This window comes from Puma concolor, chromosome B2 (assembly GCF_028749965.1).
Source record: "Puma concolor isolate L17-30 chromosome B2, mPumCon1.1.hap2, whole genome shotgun sequence".
NCBI classification, from domain to species: domain Eukaryota; kingdom Metazoa; phylum Chordata; class Mammalia; order Carnivora; family Felidae; genus Puma; species Puma concolor.
The window spans coordinates 5,766,164-5,787,200 of NC_141671.1; the positions used below are offsets into that span (position 1 = coordinate 5,766,164).

General features: G+C 48.1%; 1 protein-coding gene across 4 annotated transcripts in view; it reads left to right on the forward strand.

The window, feature by feature from the left end:
• The window catches only part of DCDC2 (doublecortin domain containing 2), a 170,927-nt gene that overhangs the window by 100,768 nt on the left and 49,122 nt on the right, over nucleotides 1–21,037 (forward strand). Inside the window, exon 9 of one of the 4 annotated variants that reach the window (XM_086706124.1) lies at nucleotides 13,594–13,730. The exons of the other annotated variants lie outside the window; for them this stretch is intronic. Within the exon in view, the coding sequence (XP_086562250.1) occupies nucleotides 13,594–13,730 (137 nt within the window). The remainder of the gene's footprint in view (nucleotides 1–13,593; nucleotides 13,731–21,037) is intronic. 4 annotated transcript variants of the gene reach the window in all.

Here is a 21,037-nt window from a genome sequence, read left to right on the forward strand (position 1 = left end):
ACAACCTGGGGACTGCCCTCTCGTGGAGCTCAGGTATGGCTGAAACTTCTGTGTCACGTATGATCTGCAGTTCTGTGTGTTCGAAGCAGGAGAGACCTTGCGACCCTCCCCAGGCATCACGTCACTTTAAGTCCCAGCTACATATATTTGCACTGAGGGGCTTTGTCAGGGTTTGCGGACTTGGGGACACGGAGCACCGCCAAGCAAGGTAGAGCCAGGGGCACCCTGAGGGGGTTTGCCAGGAGCGAGAGGAGCGTCGGTCTTCGGGGTACAGACTAGAGAGAAGTGGGTGAGGGCGCAGAGAGGGAGGCTGGAAGGCAGGGGAGGGAGACCAGCTTCCTGCTCTTGCTTGGGGGCCACCCTGCCCTCGCCCTCCAGATACACCATCTGTAGTCGCTGAACACAGCGACCTTCATTCCACCAGACCAAGCGAAGGAGAATCTAACGCGTCAGAGGCAGCCCTGTGGCGAAAGGTCAGGGTGATTTCTGCTCATCTCGTGATTTCACGGTGGACAAGTTCGCTGCTTTTCCCACCAACTCTGCTTTGTTTTCAAACCAACCTCACGTGCTTCTTTCTTTTTTAAGGAAAGTCTTTTGATGAGGCTTCTTGATTCCAAACTATTCTGCACCTCTTCCATCGGGACTGTTAGCAGCAGGTGCAGGGGGTCCCCATTTCTGAATTTTCCTTCAGTGGCTTTAGGGAAAGAAGGAGACTTTAATTGTTAGCAGTAACGTGATCTGTCCCTTCTGGAGTCTCCTGGGCTTTACTCTCTGGGTCGAAAACGTTCTGTTTATGGCAGCCATTTGCTTCTAAAACAGAAGCTTTGGTACCTGCTCAGACATCCGTCGGATGCTACTATACACGTAGAGGTGAGTTCTCTTTAACAGGAGGCCTCACCGCGAGCCTTATTAACGACCACTTGGGTGAATTCTGAAAAACAGGCACTGTTCCCAGAAGGTAAGCGTTAAGTTAGGAAGCGGGTGGGGAGGACATACTGAGTTCTGTCTTTGGTCTCTTGCTGGTCTGTCTCTCTCCTGACATCTCTTCACTGCCCACTCAACTCTTTGCTCCCCTCCCTGTGGCATTTAGGTGCTGCTGTCTGCTTAACTGGTCCTGAAGGCCGGAGCCAGACTCTCTCCAGAAGTCAGGGTCCCCGCACCTTGCCGAGCCAGTCGTGGGACCCAGTCACGGGAGCCACAGGCCCGACCTGGGCCTTCCTTCCAAACTAGCCCCGGCAGCCACAGGCAAGAGAGGTGTTGTCATTCTCTTCACAACGACAGTGATAATAATAAAAAAAAATAGTAATCATAATAATGGGGTAGCCCACACCTGCAGAGGCCCCACGCCCCCTTGAGGTGGGACTCTTCCCGGCCTCCTCTGATGAATGGGGAGGCTGAGGCAGAGGTGGGTTCAGTGAGTTGCCCTGAACCACGCGCTTGCTGGTCGAGTGGCCTGGATCACACGTGGTCCGTGTGACTCTGGTGCTGTGTATGTGTGGGAGGGGACGCGGCTCCCCGGCGGGGGGAGCTCCCCCAAGACCCCCTTTTTCCAGACGAGGAACTCGTGGGCCGTGGTTTCAGCCCTGCTCAGCGCTCTCTTTCTCCGATCTGTTTTTGATTCCTGAGAGGGTTATCTTGTTTCTGAATCTGGCTGTGTCGGTTTCATTTTTCTCTTCTGTTTTCTGTCTTTGCTATGTGTTTGGACAGAGGAGATACCTCGGAGAAGAGGCTTCCAGGCTGTGTTCACTGGGAGTGTCCAGTGCCTTCTCCGTGGAAAATTTCCTTCCTTCCCGCCTTCCCTCCTTCCCTCCTTCCCTCCTTCCTTCCTTCCTTCCTTCCTTCCTTCCCTCCTTCCTTTTCCTTCCTTCCTTCCTCATTTCTTCCCTCCTTCCCTCACTCTTTCTCCCTCCTTGTCTTTTTCTTTCTTTCTTTCTTTCTTTCTTTCTTTCTTTCTTTCTTTCTTTCTTTCTTTCTCCTTCCTTCCTTCCTTCCTTCCTTCCTTCCTTCCTTCCTTCCATCCGTCCGTCTTTCCACATTTATCAACCACCTGCCTCTGTCAGGCTCCATCTGGGTAGACATAGTGCAGTGTTGGTCTTCAGGGAGCTCAGAGTCTCTGGTGAGGAATTAGATGTGGCTTCTGTGCTGTGGTTAGTGCTGTCACACAGACTCCACTCTTCCTGGGAGTGAGCTGTGACGGGGAGCGGTCAGGGAAGACTGTGGAGCAGGGGTCGACGTAATCCTTCTCCAGGCAGACAGAGGAAAGCTGTCGCACCCAGGCTCTGAGGCGTGGGCGAACATGGGGGGCCGGAGGCTGGCCAGTCCGATGCCTGGCTGGCAGGGGGTGGAATGAGCCACAGCTGGAATGGAGCCCAAGCACAGACAGCCCTGGGGCACCTGGCTACAGGGTCCAGATTTCATTTTGCAGATGATACAGGTGCCAAGAAATAAAAACAAACTAGGAATTTGCTATTTGGGTCATTTCTTTTTGAGAAAATTGTCTTCTCCATTTGTACAGCTACTGAAATATGAAGTCTACTCCTATATCCTACTGTCCTTTAGGAGTAAGATAGGAAAATCCAGAAGATGTAAAGTAAGCAGTCACAGGCTTGTACACCTTGGGGATGGTGGCCTGTTTAAATACGTTCTTGTTGAGATTACTCTCTGAGTCCTTTGTAGGCCTTTAAAAACACTGCCAGAAGATATTTAAATATTCTCCCTAGCGAACTTTTCATGAGTGTAGAAGAACAGTTTTTTGTTTGTTGGCTTGTTTGCTCCAGAGTTTTTGCAGTTAGGGAATATTTGAGAAATTATTTTAAAATCCCAGGAAATACATGCATTTTAAAAATATGGTTCACTGCCTATTTTTTTCTCCCAACTCTTTAAATTTTCACTTCCTCCTTGAAGTCTTCCCATATAAGTATGAGGAAAGGTGTTGATTGTTCCTTTTATCGTGACCCATAAACGAGAGCTGATCTCAAGGCACAGTCAGGTTTTAGGGTATGAAGACGTGAGATTTTGTTTATGTAGAATGTCCTGTCCTCCAGGGCACTGCATGTAGAAAAGTGCTATCATTGTGAAGGTTTGGGATTCATGGTTCTTTCTATTCTGCTTGGTCATAGTTTGGAAGGGACTGTAAGAAAACTACCAGGTAAAGAACAAGAGCCATTTTTCTTTATTGTTATATTTTTAAAATGTGTATTTATTTATTTTGAGAGAGAGAGAGAGAGAGAGTGAGTGTGTGCAGGGAAGGGGCAGAGAGAGAGGGGAGAGAGAGAATCCCAAGCAGGCTCCACACTGTCAGTGCAGGGCCCGACGTTGGTGCTCAGTCTCACCAACTGTGAGATCATGACCCGAGCCAAAAGCAAGAGTCAGACGCGTAACCAACTGAGCCACCCAGGTGCCCCTATGTTTTCTTCTTTAAATGCTTATTTGGGTTGACTGTGCCCTGTGCGTGGCTGTAATGGGTCATTAAACTCTGCCAGCTGGCTGAGGGTCACAGGTCTCATAATCCGATGGTAAAACTTCAGCCTGCACTCTGTTACAGGGGTTGACAAGTCCTTGAATCCCACAACCAGCGAAAAATGATTTCACCCGAGGAAGCGTCTACAAATGACTTCCACTGTTACTGGTCTCTCTTGACAGCAGCATCAGGCGCTTTGTGAACAGACATTCTGACTTCACACAAATAGTTGTGCGCAAGTAGGAGCCCATTATCTTGTTATAATATTCAATTTCCTTTCCGTTCTCTTAATTGAAATGAAGTTGCCCCTGCTGCTTTTGGGCAGTGGAAGCTTGATGAATATTTTAAACTCTCAGCTGCACCAGGAATCGCTTCTTTGTTTTCCCTGCTTTATCTGGTCCTTCTGTGTGTGGGCTATCTCTTGTTTCTGGCCCCAGCATGATGCTGTTAACCACACGCTATCCATCCAGGCCGTGTGCAGTGGTAGTGTGCTGATTAGCCTCCCCGGATTACTTTGATTTTGAAATTGACTAGTAGAGTCATTTATTCCAAAATGGTAATCAAAAGAATAACATGAATGATTTTCCACTACGGAGGCCTGCTATGTAAATGTTAGCTCGTGGAAGGAGCGAGGCAAGCCATGTGGCTGACTGGGCCTGTTCTTACCATGTTGACCAAATAATTTCGTAAAAGTCCACCCGGTTCAAATGTAGCTCCAAACCCCCATGGAAAAAACTTTATAGTTCAATTAGCGGGAGATAAATTGCATGATGCCCGTAATCAGAAAAACTGGCATAAATTCAATGTTCAATTACTCCCTCTAACCTCTCCCTATTTCCTGATGTATCCCCTTAAAGCCACTGAGGATTCAGGGATGATAATTAATTTTTAGGGTGAATTAAAAGAAGTCATTTGACGATCTCAGGGCTGATTTTCAGCTGGGGCTTACCATCATGGTTGAGAGCCACAGTAGTTGTTTGGGATTTTCCAACCAGTCACTGCCACTGGTCATTTGTTTCAAAGTATTTTGACTTTTTAACTTGCACATAATGCCACCCGTGATTTGTGTGTGTGTGTGTGTGTGTGTGTGTATTCTAACTACCTTACATGTGCACCCAAGTCTACATGCACTTGCGTTGTATGTACCCATGCTTGGCTGGCGGGCACACCTGGGAGCTCTGTTCTGTCCCCAGCACTCACCCATTGCCTCTCACGGTGTTAGTGCCCAGTAGTGTCCTTAGTTGAACAAATGGAAATACGTAATCTCAGTCTCTTTTGTTTCTGTCTTCTGTATATCGCACACCAGCTTGGATTGGTGACATCTTTTTCTAAGTTTTAATTTTACAGAATCATGCCATTGTACGTGTATTTTTGTTCAAAGTGACTTTGGCATATAGGGGATCAGGATTAGAAAGTAAGAGGAGAAGAGACCTTAATCTAGGAGGTCTGTGTCTGGTCAAAAGTAAGGTATTGGTTGGGGCGCCTGGGTGGCTCAGTCCAGCTTCAGCTCAGGTCATGATCTCACTCTCATGAGTTCAGTGCCCTGCGTCGGGCTCTGTGCTGACAGCTCAGAGCCTGGAGCCTGCTTCGGATTCTGTGTCTCCCTCTCTCCCTGACCCTCCCCTGTTCACACTCTGTCTCTGTCTCTCTCTCAAATATAAAAAAAAATAAACATTAAAAATAATTCTTTTAAAAAGTAGGATATTGGCGCCCAAGAGAAATGTGTTTCCATTGTGGATATTGTGGTTCAGCAGGGGAAGGATAATATCCTGACTCTATTCTTTTCTGATCTGAAGAGAGCGCCATTCATGTTCCCTCTTCCAGGTTGGTGCTGTAGCATTGTCCTTTCCTCACTCGTACTTCTCATACATGCTGCGATGATATTCACCAACCTGCCTCCTCCACTGGGCTGTGTACCCCTCAAGGACTGGGACCATGCTTATTCACGTTTGAAAATATTCATGTTCAGGGGCGCCTGGGTGGCGCAGTCGGTTAAGCGTCCGACTTCAGCCAGGTCACAATCTCGCGGTCCGTGAGTTCGAGCCCCGCGTCAGGCGCTGGGCTGATGGCTCAGAGCCTGGAGCCTGTTTCCGATTCTGTGTCTCCCTCTCTCTCTGCCCCCTCCCCCATTCATGCTCTGTCTCTGTCCCAAAAATAAATAAACGTTGAAAAAAAAAATTTAAAAAAAAGAAAATATTCACGTTCAGACATGAATGCCTGGTAACTCGCTACAGGAATAAACTTGGGGTGGGGGTATAGCAGCCTAGCAGAGTTGAGGCACAGAATATAGTTGGATTACACACGTCTTTTATTTTAGAATTGCAAAACGAAGCTGTTAAAAAGCTGATAAACTTTGGCACACAGAGTTGCCCGCACACCATCAGGGAGCTCGAGTCCTCACAGGGCAGCCCTTTCTGTTATTCTGAATGTGACCAGTCCCTTCCTGTGCTGACCCATCATCCACTTCCTTATAATCTGTGCCCTTTGCTCCTGGCGGACCCATCAGAAGGCTTCTTCTACTTGACAACCCTTTCGATATTTGGAGGTAGATGCTGCCATTCATCTCAGTCTTTCTCCAGCGAACACATCCTTGGTTCTTTCAGCCATTCTGTAGAGAGGAGGATTTCTGAACCCCCCTCCCTCCACCCTGGTAGCCTTCTACCTATAAACTTTTGGGTGTGCCAGTGGGCCACCTTAATCTGATCTGCCTGGAAGCAAGCACAGGCATCCAGGGTGTGGTTTGACTTGGTGCAGAATTTATTGTGAGATGATTGGACCCCGGGTTTATAATCTGGCCTTGGAAGTGGAACACTTTCAGTAAAGGAAACGATATGCAAAGTCCAGTTTGTATAATAAATAAAGGGGATCTTTTCTGGTGGAAGGGAATTTTCTGGATGCTTGCCCATGTTTTCCCCTCCTCAGATACTGTGGTGGCCACTGAAACGTGTTGGTGGTCCATCTGCATCTGAAAAACGTATTGTTAGAAAATGTATTGCGTATTTTTACAGAGCAGAAGTTTTTTTTTTTTTAATTTTTTTTTTCAACGTTTATTTATTTTTGGGACAGAGAGAGACAGAGCATGAACGGGGGAGGGGCAGAGAGAGAGGGAGACACAGAATCGGAAACAGGCTCCAGGCTCTGAGCCATCAGCCCAGAGCCCGACGCGGGGCTCGAACTCTCGGACCGCGAGATCGTGACCTGGCTGAAGTCGGACACTTAACCGACTGCGCCACCCAGGCGCCCCCAGAGCAGAAGTTTTGAGACTCAGTATAGGTTATGTGATGTTTAAGTGCTGCTAAAACTTCCATTTGTCTTAACACGAATATCTGTCAGGTCACATCACCTGATCCCTTAAGGCAGGACTCCTTATGTTTTCCTATCAGATTTAATTTTGTCGATCTGTGTTTTAGCCTGCCAGGACCATTTTGGGTCTTGAATTTGTTATTTATTTATTTATTTATTTATTTATTTATTTATTTATTTATTATCTTTTCCATCATCCCTTGATCTGGACATTTTACACTGGGCTCTCCATATGGTCTCCAATTATTTGGGGAAGTTTGCTGAAACAAACGGGGGGTCAGTGAGAGTATCTGCTCTTCTCCAAACTGATACCCGGACACTGGTGAGCATTTTCGCGGGGGGGTGTTTCAAAGACATTCTTGAAACCAAGCCAACCATCTTCCACCCCAGGACTTTCCATCTGGATCAGTGTCATCATCCATCTGGACCTGTGCCTGACATCTTAGCACAGTCTTGACTTCTTCCTTCCCCTCGTCAGCACGCTTTCCCAAGTTGTTTGCCGTGTTGTGCTGATTTTACTTACTCAGTGTTGGGCAGGCACCCCGATTTCCTTCTCTCCCCCACAATGCTTGTTCAGGTTCTGCTCTGCTCTCCGCAGGCAGTAGTGACCTCCTAACAGGTATCTTTCCTTCTGGGCCTTCTTTCCCTACCGATTTCTGCACTCCATTCCAGTGTCACCACTCTGAAACACGACTTGGCTATACATGGTTCCCATACCGAAGACCCTCTAGGGGCTCCCTTGTTCCCTGCGTGACAGAGCCCTGGCTCTTCAACACAGCACTCGAATTCATGGTCCGAATCTTCTGCATCATCTCCTTCAACACTCCCCAGACTAGGCTTGATGCTTTCATAGCATCTTGTAATTCGCTCTATGTCCCACACGCTCTCTTGGTTGTTTGTTCTTCGTATGAGATCCTCCCCACTCCTGTTGCCGACCAAACTACTTTTTGTCAAAGCTTACTTGTTTTAACATTCAGAGATGCTCCCCAAGCCTTCTTCTGTGACTACAGGAGCCACCTGATCCCTTCCAAGTCTGGTTTATTAGTCTTCACCTGGGTACCTTTGTATAGAACTCTATCCACATTTTATGGCTGTCCCTCACCGGATAATGAGTTTGGCAAATCAGGCTCCATGGCTCACTCATTTTGGTATTATTTGCATTTCATCTGGCCTTTCATGGATACTCAGTAAATATTTGTTGAGTAAAGTGATGGATGAATGAACCTACTTAAACCCATATAATCATCTTATTCCCCACCCCACATCTTCCCATCGTATACACAAAGCTCTGTGGGCTAGTGAATCCATTAATTAGTATGTTGAAATGCAGACACTCTATGTTTGATATTTTTTTCATCTGTCAGACTAGCAACCTGGTTAAAAAAAAAGAAAGAGAAAAAAAGGAAGGAAAGGAAGAAAGAAAGAAAAAAGGAAGCAGGGAAGGAAGGAAGAAAGAAAATGAAGGAAGAAAAGAATGGAAGGAGGGAGGGAGAGAAAGAAAGAAAGAAAAAGAAAGAAAGAAAAAGAGGGAGGGAAGAAAGGAAGAAAGAAGGAAGGAAGGAGGGATGGAAGGAAGAAAGGAAGGAAGAAAAGAATGGAAGGAGGGAGGGAGAGAAAAGAAAGGAAGAAAAAAAGAAGGAGGGAGGGAAGAAAGGAAGGAAGAAAAAAGGAAGGAGGGATGGAAGGAAGAAAGGAAGGAAGAAAATGGAGGGAGGGAGAGAGAGAAAGGAAAGAGAAAGAAAGGAGGAGGGAGAGAAGGAAGGAAGAAAGAAAAAAGGAAGGAAGGAGGGATAGAAAGAAGAAAGGAAAGAAGAAAAATGTTCTCATTACTGACATGCTAAGTGAACTTGTTTTGGACTTTTTTCCTTTACTGCGTCTTTTCTTAGATGCACAGAAACAATTCTGGAAGGAGTGTACTTCTCATTAAACTGCCTGAGTTGAGAGCTCTTTTCTCATGGCTTTTTCTTTCCAGTAGCTTCAAACAATCGAACCTGAGGTAAAATAGCACGGATTTATTGACTGCTCCCTGCGATACTCCCTGTAAGATGTGCCCCCTGACACTGAGCACTTTATAATCGCGTTGAGAGAAGGAGGTATAAATATGAAAAAGGTAGCGGTAAATTCAGCAAGTGGTCAAGGATAGACTAGCCCAGATGAGAAGTGTCTGGCGTTTTTATAGCAGTGATTGAGGCAAACAAAAAGCAAACAGACAACCACACCACATAATCGATGGGCAGAGACTCCAGGTAAAAGGGATAAATTAGCTACGAAGGGACTCAGGCAGTGGTCCAGGAGACACAACCTCCCTTGATTGTATGTTGAGCTAATTGTGAGGCTGGTGGCGTTAGTCTAGAGATGAGCATCACAGTACAGCTAAATTTAAAAACGACGTCACGTTTGGAATAGTGGCAGACTCTTATCAGAACTTTCCGACGAAGTCAGATAGCTGCTACAATCAGATGGGACGCCTTGCCTACTGATTTGGTGTCCCCTGAAAACAAATTAGACCTGGGGGAGGGGGTTGGGGAGGAAAAAGAATTCCACACAGGAAGAGCATGGCGTGCTGCCCAGGATAGGTTTTATCCTGTCTTCTGTGCTTCAGGCTGGGAACACGATTCCCCACGCTGCTCCTAGGCAGACACGGAAAAGAAACTTCGCTAGGTTTTCCCGTGGCCAGCAGGAAGTGTAATTTGAAGCAAATACGATTTTTTCAAGACCTCCGTTCATTCATTTACCTTTAGGAACTGTTTATCGAGCACCGAGTCTCTGGACGGTGGTCTGTTTAGCTCTAGAGACAATTCCATGGTCGCTAAAGCAGTGTCACCAATTGACCATCCATCTTCAACACCGCCCCTCACCCCCGCCAATAATCGTTTGCCTCCCGACCGACCGGATAGAGCGTACTGTAAACTAAAGAGCGTTGCCTTCGCGAGTGAGAGAAGTGGGTCTACTCACGCCTTGGGCAACTTATTCAACCATTCTGTTCTCAATTGGAAAACGAAAGGGTCGAACCATTTGCTTTCGACAGTCCTTTGAGGCTCTAAAATATGATGATCTAATTAATTTTGATGGCCTTCTGGCTCGCGCTTTAGTATTTGTGAGTTTGTTTAGTGCCTGGGCGTGCCGACTGAGTTGCCTTTGCGAACTTGCGGTGGGAAACAGAGTTCCGAGATGCTTAAACGAGGAAATAACCCGCTTGTAGGGGAGTTATAAACTTTCACGGCTCGGGTGTTTGAAAACGTAACGAGTTCATATTATGCTGTGGGAGAATAGTTAAAATATTTCCGAGCCTGGTTAATTGAGATGCGGTGCTTTGCTTTTATGGCATTTTATAGGAATACGTTTTTAAACGCGCTGCTTGAGAACACGGATATTACTGATGTTTCAGACATCAGTAATTTGTGACACAGACATAGATCTTTCCATGTATGTTACAGCAGACGAAATTGCTGTATAAAGTTTAAACCATTCCATCAACAAAATTGAGCATTTAAGTAAAAGAAATTTATGTGTGTGTGTATAATTATATATATTGTAATATAATTTTATGTATGCATATATGTAATTACCAAAGTCACATAACAAATATTATCTCAGAGTCGTTTTTGAAAGGGAGTATTTTAATGTTCTCAGTGAATAATTTCTCTCTGCCTGAGAGCTACTGTTGTATCCTGGGAAATATTCAGAGGAGAAGATAAAATTATTTAGATTTGCAGCTTCTTGTCATGGGAGGTGAAGGCCTTTTTTATTATTATTATTAATGTGATGGGAATAGCTTTACCACATCGTGTCTCTGCACAGCATCCTGAGAGCAACCTTTTCCTCGCATAAATAATTACACTTCTGGTTTTTTATAATGCCTCCTGCCATAACTTCCCTCCCCCTCTCCCCCTCTCCACTGCTTTTCATTCGAGTGAGGAGAACAGCACTCTATCAGATGAAGGTGTCCCCAGGTAGTGACAAAGGTAGGAATTCGGTGGCAGACGCTTGCCCCAACAAGATCCAGGTCCAAGCTGGGTGGAAAGAAGTGTATCAGGACTCAGGTGCATGTTCCTTTAAAAATTTTTCAATGTTATATTCATTTTTTGAGAGAGAGAGACAGACAGACAAACAGACACGGAACATGAGCAGGGGAGGGGCAGAGACAGAGGGAGACACAGAACCCAAAGCAGGCTCCAGGCTCTGAGCTGTCAGCACAGAGCCCGATGTGGGGCTAGAACCCACGGACTGCGAGATCGTGACCTGAGCTGAAGTCAGACGCTTAACCGACTGAGCCGCCCAGGTGCCCCAGCTGCATGTTCTTTTAGCAATAAACTTCTTGCATGGAGAAGTTGCAGTGTTTTTGTAGAGAAAAAATCGGCTTCTGGCCTGGTACCTTCTCTTTCCTCAGGGGCCTGCTTCTGCAGCCAGATCCCCGCCTGTGTCTCACCAGGGACACCCCACGTATGATGGTACCGAAGACTGGGCCATCCTCTTGGGTGATATGGGGCGAGCAAGTCAGGCAAGATCCTTGCTCTTAGGGAGTGAGAGCTCTTGCGATGGCACAGCAGGAAACAGATGCAGGAATCAGGCAGGTCAGGGACCAGAGATGCTGTGGAGGGAGCATGGCGGGGGTGGGGGGACAGAGAGCTGTGTCCTGAGGGTGCGTGCTCTCCATGTTCCCTCTTGTGCACCTGGAATTCTCTGAATGGAGGGCACGTCATGGATCCAGTGAAACGTGTCTCCTGGACCCTCTCTTTTCCGGGCACTTTTGACCCTCAGCAGTGACTTCTTCCCATTTCTCTTGGGTCCCCGGTCCTGGCTCCTACTGTTATTGAATGGAGCATGGCCTGTGCAGAATATTTGGTGATAAGAAGAATAGATTAGGCATAGTCTAGTCTAAAAAAATGGAGATGGTTGTAGAGAATTTTTTAAGGACAGGATCCAGTCTTTTTGCTAATCAGTGAATGTCAGGGGTAGCTTTGTAGTGAAAAGTCTATACCCCCCTCATACTTGGTAACTTTTTCTTTGTTTGCTCCCTCCTCAGGACCTTTGCACCAGCCATTCCCTCTGCCTGGAACTTTTTCCCCTCAAATAGCCATTCCTTGTGCTTTTCACGTCTTCATTAAGGTGTTATTTTTTTCAGCGAGGCCCTCCCTGGTAGTCTCTTTAAATTGCACCCTCTGGCAGATACTTCATGGCACTTAGATGACATCATAGTCTTGTTTGATGTGTTTTTGTCTCTCTCTCTCCATCATCCATCCTCCGTCCAAGCCCGCCCATGAGGGCAAAGATTTCTGCTTTTGTTCATGTCTGCATTCTTGGTGCTTAGAACCACACCTGACACAGAGCAGGTGCCCAGCAAAAATTGTTTAATTCATGAAAGGTTGAAAAATTATTTCTTGGGGCGCCTGGGTGGTTCGGTCAGTTAAGCGTCCAACTTTGGCTCAGGTCACGATCTCATAGTTCATGGGTTCGAGCCCCGAGTCGAGCTCTGTGCTGACGGCTCAGAGCCCGGAGTCTGCTTTGGATTCTGTGTCTCCTTCTCTCTCTGCTCCTCCCCTGCTGGCACGTGTTCTCTCTCTCTCTCTCTGTCTCTCTCTCAAAAATAAATAAACATTAAAAAATTATTTCTCAAGTGAGATTTAAAAAAATCTCACTAGGGCTGTTTGCTTCTCAGGACTTAGTGGTTAGGACCGAAGTGGTAATTGTGTTCTGGTCCAGAGAGGAGGGGGAGAGGGAGGCCAGTGGCCAGACCACGGGCCTGTCATAGGGGAAGACGGTGTCACTGGGAGCTGGCTGGCAGCGGGATGTGGGCTCAGCACCCCCGACTTCTCCTGCAGTCCTGAAATTAGTGGCTGTAAGCGTGGATGTGGGGTTCTTCTTCTTCTCTCTGGTTGTGTGGTCCTAAAGACACACGTATAAAATAACGTAACCGGAAGATATTTACAATTCATCTTCATTTACTGGTTGTTTGACTACATGGTCATAAGTGTTTGAGATTTAAAAAAAAATCGTAGGGGCGCCTGGGTAGCTCAGCCGGTTGAGCGTCCGGCTTCAGCTCAGGTCATGATCTTAAGGTTTGTGAGTTTGAGCCCCACATCGGGCTCTCTGCTCTCAGCACAGAGCCCACTTCTGATCCTCTGTCCCCCTCTCTCTCTGTCCCTCCCCTGCTCACTCTCTGTCCCTTTCTCTCTCTCTCTCAAAAATAAATAAACATTAAAAAAATCATATTAGAATGCCAGTGTTATGAGGAAACCAGCTTCTCTATTTGACTAGCTGATTTACTGTGAAAACCTTTTCTCGAAAGATTTAATGGGAATGCGGTAGGCAAAATAATAGCCCCCAAGGAGCCACGTCTTCATGCCCAGGATCTGTGACTGTGTTATGTTATAGGGCAGGGGCGCATTAAGGTTGCTGATCAGCTGACCTTAGAACAGGTCGATGGCCCCGGATTATGCTGGTGGCTCCAGTGTAGTCCTAGGGGTCCTTCAAATGGGAGAGGAGGCGGGAGAGTTGACATGCTAAGAAACCCCAGGAGGATGGAAGGGGGCCCTGTGCCCCAGACCACAGGTGGCCTCTACCAGCTGGAAACAGCAAGAAGACTGATTCTTCCCCAGAACATCCAGGAAGGAAGGCAGTGCTACTGACACCTGGATTTTAGCTCAGGGAGACGCATTTCAGACTCTGACCTCCCGAACCGCGAGACAGTAAATGTGTGTAGTTTTAAGCCACCAAGTTTGCGGTAATTTGTCACAGCCATGATGGGAAACCGGTACAGGGAGAGAGGGGGTGAAAACACGCCTCCGTGTTTCCACCACGTGTCCACTTCGCGATGTTGGGATTTCCAGGGAAAATTAAAAGCCAAACGCAGAACCACAGAGCACTTGAGGAGTCGGTGGCTGCCACGCCTGGCCGTGGCCACCGTGGACCTCGCCCAGGGATTGGGATCCAGGCGCCTCTCTCCTCCACTGCTGCCGTGTGCCTTGTGAGTCATACCCTCGCTTAGGGACAGTGACCAGAAGCTCACAAAGTGAGACCCTCCCTGGGGAGACCCCAGGCGGTGACCCCCCCCCCCCCCCCGCACCCAACAGGGCCCAGGCCAGGCGAAGGGGCGTCCGCGCGAAATGCTGAAAGTGAGTGCGCACGGCTGCTCTTGGAATTCTTCATTAGCAGGTGTTTAAAAGTCAGCGCTCTAAAATTACTCGCAGAAGCTTATAAATATGAATTTCCTGTAATTCGCATTTTATAAGAACTCCTATCAGCTGTATCACAGCTTGAAAAATACCAAAAACCCATTAGAAAAATCTTTCTGTTTAAAACTAGATTGATCCCACATTTACACGGCAAAAGAAGGCCATTACACGGCAGGCAGTAAAAGCTTCATTTCTGAGAGTTTGAGAAAAAACTCAAAATAATTCACTTCTACCCAGGCCATTTGACAACGCTTAGACTTTTCCTCACAAAATAAAATGAAATCTCACCACCTGCTGCTTAAAATCTCCAATTAATGCTACAAAAAGTGCCTTCATTTGAAAAGCCAATGTGTAAATATCTCCAAGCTGGGTGCAGACATGTCTTCACATTTACTGTAACCTTTTGATCCTGTCTGCAGTAGGAAGAGGTTCCCAGATTCCGAATAGAAGCCAGAATTGAATTTTCACCTAATTATTTACACCCCTTTCTGTTCACCAAGTTCAGTTACTTGAGATGCTGATGATTCCCATATAATCTGCTGCTATGTGTGTTTAATGGAAATTAAGAAAGAAGCCGGCCAGGATCCCACCTGTGAACTGAGACAGGCGTGTGTTTTTGCACAAATCACAGAAGAGAATGAAGAGGATGGGAGAAAAAGTGAGCAGTGTTCGTTTTTTTTTTTGTTTTCCCCCTTCCTTGAAAGGCTCTTTTGAGATGGAATCAGCAGGTGTCAGAATCACCACCTTTGAACAATTTTTAAGCCGTGAGAAAGTCCCGGTCTCTTAGCTCTTCCTTCCCACCCTGATAGGTTAATGAGAATTTCTGAGGGGTAAGCCACCCGGCACCTTTGACATGCCCCCTTTGGTTTACCAGATTAAGCGCATTGGGCCACGGTGCGCATTGGGCAGGCAAGGGCAGCCGGAGAGTGGACAGGCGGGGGCGTTTGCAGCCTCTGCTCATAGAAAAGCAGCAGGCCACTTCTGTCGTTCTGCCTTCCTGTCCGGCCTGTTGTGAGGGCAGGAGGCTGGCACCGAGAGAGTTGCCGGGAAGAATTGGGGGCAGGGGCGCCTGGGTGGCTCAGTCCGTTAAGCGCCCGAGTCTTGACTTCGCCTCAGGTCGTGATCTCACAGATTCGTGAGTTCGAGCCCCACGTCCGTCTCAGCCCTGACGGTACAGAGCCAGCTTGAGATTGTCTCTCTCTCCCTCTCTCTCTGCCCCTTCTCTGCTCGCTCTCTGTCTCTCTGAAAATAAATAAATAAACTTATACAACTAAAAAATAAATAAATAAAAGAATTTGGGGATGTCATGGTCAGGTTTTGTACAGAGTGGGGAACTCCTGGCAGATGGGACCCGTGGGACCCGTGGGAGGGTCCCCACATCTCTGCTGGACCGTCCGGGCTCATCAGTAGCCTTTCAACGGGTCCAGCTTTATCTTACAACACCCCTCAATGGGAATCCAAGGGGATCGGTCCCTTTCCTTAGGTCCCTTGATGATCCCTGCTCCTCCAATGCTCTGTTCTTGCCTTTTTTTTTTTTTTAAATGTTTATTTGTTTATTTTGAGAGAGAGGGAGAGAGAAAATCCCAAGCAGGCTCCGTGCCAGCTGTCAGCATGGAGTCCTACATGGGGCTCGATCTCATAAACCTTGAGATCGTGACCGGAGCCCAAGCTAAGAGGCGGATGCTTAACCGACTGAGCCTCCCAGGTGCCCCTGTTCTTGCTTTAAATTCCTGCCTGGAATGTCTCAGTGTTCTTTCTCTTCTTTGTAGTCGTATGCTCTGAAAGTCCAAGGTGGGGGGGCAGCCATGTCTGGAAGACCTTGTGACCCTCACCCTCACGGACCTGAACCTTTCGCATTTACTTGCTGACTCACAAACGGGCATCTGATGTGGAGGTTTGCTTTCAAAAAGGAATCTGTGTTATTTATCAGCTAATGAAGTCCATACACGGTGCTGATGTTTCCTGGGCACCCTTCCATCTTCCCTTGGATCTCGTGACACTCCTGCCTGCTGTCTTCCCCTCTACCTTCGTGTTTCTTCTCAGTCTGAGAAGAAAGCTCAGTCCGCCTCTCTGTCCGCCGTGTAGTGTGGTGTCCCTCGGTGAGGCCAGAGTCTGCATCTCGAGCCTCCGTTTCTTCCTGGCCCTCCAGTCCTGCATCCCAGCTACCTGCTGTATCCCTTCACCGTTGCCACAGGATTTTCGGACTTAGAATCTTCTGAACCAACCGATTCCTTGTGGCTCCCCTTCCAGCTACATCTTCCTTACATGTTCACTGAGGTGGCTTAAGTGAGAAACCCCAGCCTCGCCCTTCGGCTGGCTTTCTTCCTTGCTACATCCCGCAGGGCACCGTCTGGTCCATTTCCAACACATATCCTGGAATCTCCTCCATCCTGCCATCACCCTGGGTCATATTCTCTTGACCCGTGAGCAGCCCTGCCTCATATGTTCTCAGCCCCCAGTCTTCTTCCCCTTTATTCTTGAGAGCCACGAGTTGGCGTCTGAAACACAGATAGGATCATGACTGTGTCCTGGGAACCAGTGGCTTCTTGCTCCCCAGAGCCGGGCCCGTGTCTCTTGCATAGTTTGTGAGTCTTGTGGGGTCTGCCCTGGACTTTCAGGGTCCACGCTTGCTTGTGCAGGGGATGGTCCCCCTGCTGGGCTTGCAAATGCCTTGCCGGAGCTAGCTAAGATTGCCGTTTTTCTGTGAAAGCGGCATTAGACCCTCAGTCAGAAATAGTCACCCCAAGTTTTAAGGGTACCATTAACTCTTTGCATACACCCTCATATGGTATGTATTATATAAAATGTTTTTTATTGTGGGGCACCTGGGTGGCTCATTCGGTTAAGTGTCTGACTTCAGCTCAGGTCATGATCTCACAGTTCATGGGTTCGAGCCCCGCGTCGGACTCTGTGCTGACAGCTCGGAGCCTGGAACCTGCTTCAGATTCTGTGTCTGCCTCTCTCTCTGCCCCTCCCCTGCTGGCACTCAGTCTCTCTCTCTCTCTCTTTCAAAAATAAATAAACTCTTAAAATTAAAAATGTGTTTATCATGAATATGATCTGTTTGAGGCCAGGTCCATGTCTTTTGTTCGTCTTTGTGTCCTGAATGCTAGTCCAGTACCTGCCTGTGTCGTGGCGGGCTGGGGGAGGGGATCAATAAAAGTTTGTCAGTCAGTGGGTGTTCACTTCCAGTTAGAATACAGCTCCACAGCTGGGCGAATATTGTGTGTTAAACTTTTAGAAATCCTTATACAATGGGGAACAAATGTGACAAAGAATAAATGCTTATTGGCTACTCTGTGATGAAAACTGTAAGCAAGAGAGAAGGGACCAGCAGGAGGCAGGCATGTGGTTTGAATATCAGGTGCAAATGTTTCACCAATGCGTGCTAGTGGGTAGAGTCGTGCTGCATCGTGACTTGGTGTGATGGGCTGCTTTTACTGTTCCGGGGCTGATGGGAGCACATGATTTCCAAGTGGGAAATGAATTGCCAGGATTGGGGGTGGGGGATATTTATTCACATTGAATTAGGTAGTCAAATTAAAAAAAGAACAGGGAGTTTCAGACTTCCCAAAGAGCTGTTGTCTCAGAACATGCATATCCGTGTGTGTGTGTGTGTGTGTGTGTGTGTGTGTGATCAGATGCATGGGACCCCCTGTCTGAGGCTCTCTTTTGTATACGATATAAATAAATCAGGGGCTGGCCAATGTTAGAGGTTACCTACCATTTAAATGAAGAGTTAAAATCTGACAGGCTGGTGTTGCTGACATGTTGTGAAGGGGAACCAGTTGGTACATTCAGCATGGTTGATGGACTCTGCAGTCAGTTTACCGCTCAGTTTGTAGCGCTCCTTTGTGAACTTCTGTCCATCGTCAGGTGCACGAGTCTGCACACCCACGTGTGTATGCATGCATCGATGTATACACGCACACTCATCTGTTTGCCTGCATATTTATGCACTTAAGCTGCGTACTCTTCCACATCAGGGACAGACTTGTTCATTTATTTGTGTTTCTTCGCCTGTTCTAGACACATACGTGTAACAAGCTGTTCAGCGCACAGCAGATAATGGAGAATTTCTTACTGACAGCCTGATTATCTTTGTACATCTAATTGAAATGGTGCAAACATTTTGTTCCATTTAATTTTTTTAAGTTTATTTATTTATTTTGAGAGAGAGAGAGAGAGAGAGAGCATGTGCAAGCAGGGGACGGGCAGAGAGAGAGGGAGAGAATCCCAAGCAGGCTCCACGTTGTCAGCGCGATGTGGGGCTGGAACTCACGAGCTGTGAGATCATGACCTGAGCCGAAACCAAGAGTTAGATGTTTAACCGACTGAACCGCCCAGGTGTCCCTCAATTAAAAAATTTTTTTTTTTAATTTTTTTTTTCAACGTTTATTTATTTTTGGGACAGAGAGAGACAGAGCATGAACGGGGGAGGGGCAGAGAGAGAGGGAGACACAGAATCGGAAACAGGCTCCAGGCTCTGAGCTGTCAGCCCAGAGCCCGACGCGGGGCTCGAACTCACGGACCGTGAGATCGTGACCTGGCGCCCCTCAATTTAAAAATTTTTTGAGGGGCGCCTGGGTGGCTTGGTTGGTTAAGCGTCCGACTTCGGCTCAGGTCATGATCTCACGGTCCGTGAGTTCGAGCCCCACGTCGGGCTCTGTGCTGACGGCTCAGAGCCTGGAGCCTGTTTCAGATTCTGTGTCTCCCTCTCTCTCTGCCCCTCCCCTGTTCATTCTCTGTCTCTCTCTGTCCCAAAAATAAATAAATGTTAAAAAAAAATTAAAAAAAAAATTTTTTTTGAAAGCACCCAGAGTCCCCCAGCAGTGATGCACTTACAAGTTTTTGTTGGGGCATAGACGCAGCGGACACTTATAAACATTTGGGTGTGGTAGGGACCCTCAAATTGGAGGAGGAAACCTGAGGGCAGAAAAGGGCATTTATGATATAGAAGAAAGGTCTTTGTCCCCAGCGGTGTCCGTGCCATCTAGTACATGGCTCCAAGAAGAATATTTCTAAAACACATACCTGCCGGAAATACTTAGACACACGTTTACTTTTTTCTCAGTCTATCTCATGGCTCCGTTAGATGCTAAGGATACAAAGATGAACAGGATGTTGTCCCGTCCCTGAAGATATCCACAGTCCGGTGAGCCAGTTAGTCTGCACGGTCTGGGTGGTCAGGGCTCCCTGTGACAGAGGCAGGTCCGGGGTGCTGTGGGGTCACAGAAGAGGAACAGCCAAAGCCAGACCGAGGGAAGTCTTGCGGGAAGCATGGAGAGTCCGGTCGTCGTGAGTGGCTCCCTGCCATCCTTAAGACAGTAGTCCCCAGAGGGGGGCTCACAAGATCTTCACCTTCTGGCTGCATCTGTCTCCTCATTTTCAAGCATCAGCACCCACTGCACGTGTGGGTACACACGTGTGCACGTGCTTACACACCCACCCACCCAGTGCCTCAGCTAAAGAGAACGGAGGTCATGTTAGTAAACACTCAGGTGTCACTGGCTCCTGTAAAAGAATACTTGACCCCCGATGCCCCCGACGGCTCACCTACAAATCATGCTTCGTCATAACAGAAGCTTTCTTCCTTTTTTGACTCTCGGTGAACACACGGTGGCAAAGCCTGGCCGTGGCCTCCGGAAGGTCCAGTCCGGCGTCACCCCACGTGGTGGTGTCTTTGCCTCCTGCGTCACTGAACACTTGTGGGATCTCGGACAGGTTACTCAAATGACCTCTGTGCCGATTGCCTCCAGTATAAAACGAGATGACCGTGGTATCATTATTATCACAGCCCCGTATTAGCTGAGCTAATTTATGCAGGGTGCGCGGTACAAATCAGGCATGGTGCAGTGTCATTTAACTCCTCTGAAAGCTCTTAAAAAAATTCTCTCCAACTTTGACAGCCTCTTTGACTCTCCTGCTTCGCCTCTGTGTCCTCCTGCCTTCTCTGTGGGCTGTTCCCACTTAGTCCGCCTCCCCTTTGCTCGTAGAGTCTCTAGGTTCCTCAGCTGACCTCCCAGACGGACACACTGATCCGTCCCCCGGGCTCTCCTGCCCCCGGCTGTCCCCCAGCACAGCTCACATCCCAGCTGCTTCAAGAGTGCTCTTTCTAAAACTCAGACCCTGGCAGCCTCCTCGTCTGCTTAAAACCCTGCCAGGGGCCCCCCTTGACAGGACGGAGCCCCTCTCCCTGGCTCACAAAACCTCTCCCCCCGCGGGCTTCAGCCGACCCTGCACGACTTCTGTCTTGACGTTTCTGGCACGTCGCCTGCAGGCATTTGTCACAGCTCCTCAAAGGAAGCTGACCCGGTGGGCTCTGTACCTTGCGTGCGCCTCTCCTTGAGTGTTCGATGACTCTGTCCTCTGGCACACCACTGGCCCCCGCGTGGATGTCCATCAGATCCCCATGGCACCTGGCGTGTGGTTTGCATGTGCTGGGGCGAGGGCTGTCTTCCCTGCTTCCTCGGCGCCCGAAGGACAGCCACAGCGGTGGGTGCAGAGTTGGTGCTCAGACAGTGGACAAGTGAGTGAACGGATGCCCCCTCGGAAGGGCTCATGAACCGCAGAGCCATTCCCAGGGGACTCTGGCGATGCCCATCCCGTTGCTGCCCTCTGCCCTTCCGGGAGAGACCTTGAAAGAGAGAGATCTTTCTCCTTCTCTTTGCTGAGAGGGCCGGTGGGGACCCACATGCTGTATGGGCATCTACAGGTGATCCAGACTGTCTCCATCTTCTGTGTTAAGAGGAACGTAAGGGGTGAGGTCAGGATCACTTGGCACATCAGACAGAGCCACGTCTCACTTTTATTTCCCACCGGCGGGAAAGCTCGGTACAGTGAAGCTTAAGAACAGCTTTCACTCTTAAACTCCCTCAAATGAGTAGTAGTTGAACCGTTTCCTCTCTGTCACTTTTGCTTTCCTTTTGTGAGTGCTGGGGTGATGGTTACCTAAGCGCATATGGCGGGCCATGATAGCCGCACGTCCTCAGGCACAGCATGATTTATGAAAAAGCCTGGTTGGGGGAGCCTGCGTGGTTCAGTTGGTCTTGATTTTGGCTCAGTTCGTGATCTTGGGTTCATGGGATCAAGTCCCACA